The 5,655-nt window shown below is 29.7% G+C and overlaps 1 protein-coding gene across 1 annotated transcript; it reads right to left on the bottom strand.

Annotated features, from left to right (window-relative positions):
- Positions 1–446: 446 nt before the first annotated feature.
- LOC107871935 lies at positions 447–1,076 on the bottom strand. Its single transcript, XM_016718778.2, has one exon. The coding sequence runs from the start codon at positions 1,074–1,076 to the stop codon at positions 447–449; it is 630 nt and encodes a 209-aa protein (XP_016574264.2).
- Positions 1,077–5,655: the final 4,579 nt, after the last annotated feature.

Here is a 5,655-nt window from a genome sequence, read left to right as displayed (position 1 = left end):
GAATGTGTCATTCGGTTCGTCCATGAATGCTTTGAACTTTTTCATGTAGTACTACTTCATTTCATGAACTGTGGGGAAAAGGTACATCTGCACTCTCTACAGATAAATAGGCAAATGTGATTGATTAGCAACACAATATTAGTAAAAGTATTCTTCAAAAAAATAGTTTCATACCTTTGTGCTTCATCCGTTCAAATATGGATCACCTTCGATTAGTTTATCACCTTTTGAGGTGTGCCATCTGAGCAATCAGGGAATGGGTAGTGGTTCTTCAGTTGATTTATCATTTCCTCTGCCGAGCACAGAAAAGGCTTCGTATATCCAAATCTATGATCAAAAAAAATAAAAAAACATATAACTGAGAGTCAGTATATTATAGACACCATAGATGAATTATAGTATATAATAAACTACTTCAATGGTTTATAATCAAATACCATAAATGCCTATAAAAATTCGTAAAGCGCGTACGATAAAACTCTCTTTGTCTCAAATGTCTTCTTCTTTCTGCTGAAGTTTATCCGCTTCTTTAGATAGTCTAGAGTCAAGGCAAATGACTCTTTACCCCAAGGATATCTCTCAAAGAAGCTCAAGTTATCCACCATCCTGATGGTGTCTATGTCCACGATTTTTGATAAGTCACGTGCAAGCAATATGCAGTGCACGAACCAAACCAAACAGCATTTGAAATTGTCCTCCTTGTCCAGCCTCCCACCTCTAATAAGCTTCAAGAATCTCTTCGCATTTATACTCTTTTTTTTCTCAATCTTTTTTAAAAAAATTTCACCCTCCTCCAGGGCTTTGACATATTTTGAATTATGGGCATAACGCCCACAGTTTAAACCCGTGATTAGCAAAAACTCCTTCAGGCCAAAACATACAGGTCTGTCATTGATGCAGAACCACATTTCATGCAGCTTATTATCCTGTTCAACTCGATGAAGAAGTATATAGTGGACAAGCTGTCCGTTGAACTTCATATGATCTGGCAGGTCCCATAAACCACCAAAACAGAAATTCTTAAACCTAGACTTCAGACGTTGATCAACCATGACTTGTTTGAATTCATTAAACATTTTCAAATGGGACCTAACGGATATCTTAGTCGAAAATAATCTGACATCATCCAAACTGTGGCAAAATCGTACCTCTTAGCCGAAATAAACCTTGCACAGTGGGGCAAGATCAATGCTTCCTCGTCTATCCTAGCCACAATTTCTATTTCCTCCGGCTCATCTTGAATCGAAGCTTCAAAAGCTTCCTCACTGCAATTTCTATTCTTCGATTCATCGACTACTCATTTTTTTCTTTTCTCAAACCTATCAACTTCTACAGCCTTGTGTCTGTTACCTCTAGCCATTTGTTATGATCAACGGACAAAAACTAATATTTCTCAGCTATAACAGTAAATACAATACCTAATCAACCTAGCAGTCTATTAACATGGCAACAGTTGTAGCACCAAAAAAGCCAATTTGAAGAAGAAGTTTCTTCCAAAACAACTCCATCACCCACAAGAACATGCATCTAATTCATCATTGTATTGAACAAAAACTGCAAGGAACCCAGATTTTTAGCACATAAATCGAGAAAAATTGACAAAAAAATCTCAATGCTATCATCGAGGAAAATTAAAATCCAACAAAGACAATGCACAATCAAACCAAATACCAACTTAAAAAACACAAATTTTAAGTAAAATGAAGCCCCATTTTTTCCAAAAAAAAATAAATTTGGGGTACAAATGTCAAATACGCAGTGAAGAAATCCCCATCATGAATATGCTTCTACAACACCATTACATTGGAGAAAAGTTTGAACAAAAATCGCATATCTTGCCACATTCCGACAAAATTAATGAAGATATTTCAACATGCAATCGCCAAGGATAATCGATATGCACCAATTGTCCGTCAACAATCAAGTAAATACCAACTAAAAACAACCACTTTCAGTAAAATCAAGCCCCGTTTTCAAAAAAAAATTCAATTTTTTTAACTCCAACAAGTTCAACCGCCACAAACGAATTCAGAAAAAAAAAAACCCCCATCAATATGGAGCACAAATTAACCAGAACAAGAATATAACTTACCTGAAGTTGAAGATAATTTACACGAGCTCGAAATTGAAAAATAGTGAAAAGGGGAGATGAAGCGGGAGAGAGAAAATTGAGAAGATGAGAGAGAATTTTTTTTTTTTTGTATTTAATGAAAGAGTAGGGTTAAAAATGTATTTAATAAATATATAAGGGGTTCCAAAAGATTTAATAAATACATAAGGAGTGTCAAAAGGTTTTTTTATTTTACACTTAAACCCATACCCCACAAAACCCTAAAAAATTAGATCAAGCCAAAAGAAATATTTATTTCCCAAAATAAATTTTCAAAGTGGACTTCTACCTAAATCCTCTCTTGAAAGATGTATCTAGATAAACCAAATCCTATTATTAGTGCTTGTGCCTTGAGTTATGTAGAAATTATATTATTGTGTAGTTGTGTTGATGTTGAGCTTCTATTTAGGTTCCCTTTCCTTGATAGTTTTAAACCTAAGGTTGGGAACATGTTGTTTATTCAATCTGTTGAGTGTTTTGGCCTTGCTGGTATTTCATGCATGAAAATTGCTTATACCGATAAAATTAAAAACTCAGTTAATGAAAAAATTTGTCATTGAGTTCCATTCCCTTATCAGATGTCCTAGCTAATGCTACCCTCTTGCGCTCAAATGATTTATAATGTAAACTTCACTGCATATACTCTAAGGGATGCCCCTCAATAATTAAGGGAATAAATTATGCTCACTACAATACTTAACCCTGCACTATTATTTTTTGTCGCAGCATAATATTAGTACCGTGCTGAATAAGACTAGCGCTTGTAAAGAGAAAATCTCTTTTTTCATAGCTTACATAGAAAGATTTGGTGTTTGGTCCAAGGTAACCTCTTAAAGCTCCATCTGAGTTGCATCTAAACCATTTTTAAATGGTTTTGACCATGTGGTCTGTGTACTTTTATCTGTGGTCTATATCTTTCAAAATAATGAACCATTTATGTTGATCTAAAAAGGAATTTTTTTAGCCAGGGTATCTGCTCTTGAAAAATATGGGAATATTTTGGTCTATCTTATACATCACTTCTTATCTTGTCATTATCTCTCCATACATCTTACTATTTTTCCATTTTCAAACTTGTCATAGATTGATGGTAGGAGGTGCCTGATATAAGGGCTTTAACTTTGCGTCATAATTAGTCTCCTACCATTGAGCAATAGTTGCATTTCCTTCTATTAAAGACCCAATAGTTTTGCAACATCATAGCAAAAAGTCCAAATATCCTTGAAAAATTATTTTGTCATAAAAATATGTGAAAGTGTTTCTTATTATGACAAGTAACAACATCTACATCTAGTGGCTGGCCCATATTTATGAAAAGAATTCATTTAATTCATATTTATTGAATTGAATCGTTCATATTTCAAATAGATAAATATGGATTTCAACTCATTTTAAAAGCTTATAAAAATATGGACAAAATGGATAAAATATAGGTACCCATTTAAACACAAAGATCATCCACCTATGCTTAAAATTTCAATTTTTTTCTTTTCTAATTTCTTTTCTTCTTTTTTTTTTATTTTTTCCTTTAATTTACTTTTTTTCTTTTTCATTTTTTTCATTTTTTCCTCGTTTCTTATAATTTTGTTTTTCTTTCTCATTTTTTCATCTATTTTTTTTCTTTGTATTTTTTTCATTTTCCCCTTTCTCATTCTTATTTCATCATTCAAATTCGCTTGAGACCTACATGGGTTAATTAATTTAAACTTCTAATTATTTCATTTAGCCTATACAGTTTATAACATCTCTTATCAATTAAATATAAACCATAATCTCACTCCTTTATTATTATTTTTTCTATCTTTTGTTTCTCTTTCTTTTTTTTGCTTTTCCAGTTTTTTTTTTTGTTTTTTTTCTTTTTCCTTTAATTACTTTTTTTTTCTTTTTCATTCTTTTGTTTTTTCCACTTATTTTTTACTCGTTTCTTAGACTTTTTTCTATCTTCTATTTCATCAATTTTTTTCTTTTTTAATTTTATTTCTTTTTTCTTCGCGTTCTTTTTTTTTTTGTATTTCCGTTTTCCCCTTTTTCATTCTTGGTTCGTCATTTTTGTCATTTTTCTTCTTTTTTATATTTTTTTCACGTCTTTTTTTTTTCATTGCATTTTATATTTTATAATTTTTTTTTACTTTTAATTTATTTGTATTGTACTATATATTTCAAATAATTTTATTATTTGAATAGCTTAGTTATAAATATGTACAATTTATCATTTGTATTTATATACAAATAAGTGTATGAATTAATTGTATTTTCTCGAAACTAAAATATATAAATATACAATGTATCATTCTATGCAAATGTGTCGTTAGTATTTGTATATCAATTTGCGCTTAGGGTATTTTCGTTATCATAAAGAAAAAAATCAAAAATAGAAAAAAAATTAAAAAGAAAAAAAAAGAGAGGTAAAAATTAGAGATAGAAGAGAGAAAAAAAGCGTAAAGAAAGAATTGAAGAAAAGAATACAAAAAAAAAAATTAAAAAGAAAAAAATATTGAAAAGGGAGAAAAGGAAAAAAATTAATGGTAAATACAAATATATTGAGTGGTTATGATATTTCAGTCATCATCCATAATTTGTACTCGACTTAACCATGTTCTTCGAAAATAAAAAAAATATAAAACATAAAATACAACAAAAAAAAAAAGAAGAACAGAAAGAAGTAAAAACAAAACAAAATAAAAAATAGAAAAAAAGGAGACTAAAAAGGAAAAAAAAATAGAGAAGCAATGGATAGAGATAGAAGAGAGAGAAAATAAGAAATGAAAAAATAAGAAAATAAAACTAGAGACTACATATAGAATAAAGAGAAGAAAAAAACTAAAAAAACAGGAAAAAAAATCAAGTTGATATGATATAGAAGTTTTATGTTTTTGACTTCAGGAGTTAAAAGTGGATTGGATCATTTTTACTCAATCCATATTTGATCAAATCCATATTTATCCATATTTATATGGGCGGATTGCAATCCAAACTATTTTTGCTCGATCCATATTTAATCCGTCCAAACAATCCAATCCGCCCGTTTGTCACCCCTATCAATCCTGAGACAATAGCAATATCACATCCTGCGACTACATCATTCAAGAAAAAAATTGCTTTCAAAACCTCTAAAAAGAATAACTTATTAAGTAGACCTTTATCCTACATCTTTGCGTATAATTAGTGTTCTGTCTTTTTGTCCATAATATCCCATGCACTTTTGACTGAAATTTGCCCCAACTATTTCTTATCCACTAGTGTTAATTTCATAAATTTGTGAATAAAGTAGTATATATTTGGATTTATTTAAATAATTTATTAATTATGACTGACTTATTTGATAAAATTAAATTTAGATACTCTTCAAAATATTATTTAGATGAATAAAGTACAAAAATTACTAAAATATAAAGAATTAAAGCAAATAATATCTAAAAAAACGTAAAGAATTACAAATAAGAATAGAAAGACTACATTATAATATATTTGTCGGAGTTAGTAAAAACTCAATAAATGTACAAAAAGATGAAATATCAAATTTAGAATCACAAATAGATAGTTTA

This window comes from Capsicum annuum, chromosome 5 (assembly GCF_002878395.1).
Source record: "Capsicum annuum cultivar UCD-10X-F1 chromosome 5, UCD10Xv1.1, whole genome shotgun sequence".
Classification (NCBI taxonomy): Eukaryota; Viridiplantae; Streptophyta; class Magnoliopsida; order Solanales; family Solanaceae; genus Capsicum; species Capsicum annuum.
Note: the sequence above shows the minus strand (reverse complement) of the source record. Positions and strands in the feature narration are given on the sequence as shown.

What these genes read in the sequence shown, in the direction of transcription:
- LOC107871935 (XM_016718778.2), bottom strand. Translation starts at nt 1,076, where the DNA reads ATGTTTAATGAATTCAAACAAGTCATGGTTGATCAACGTCTGAAGTCT.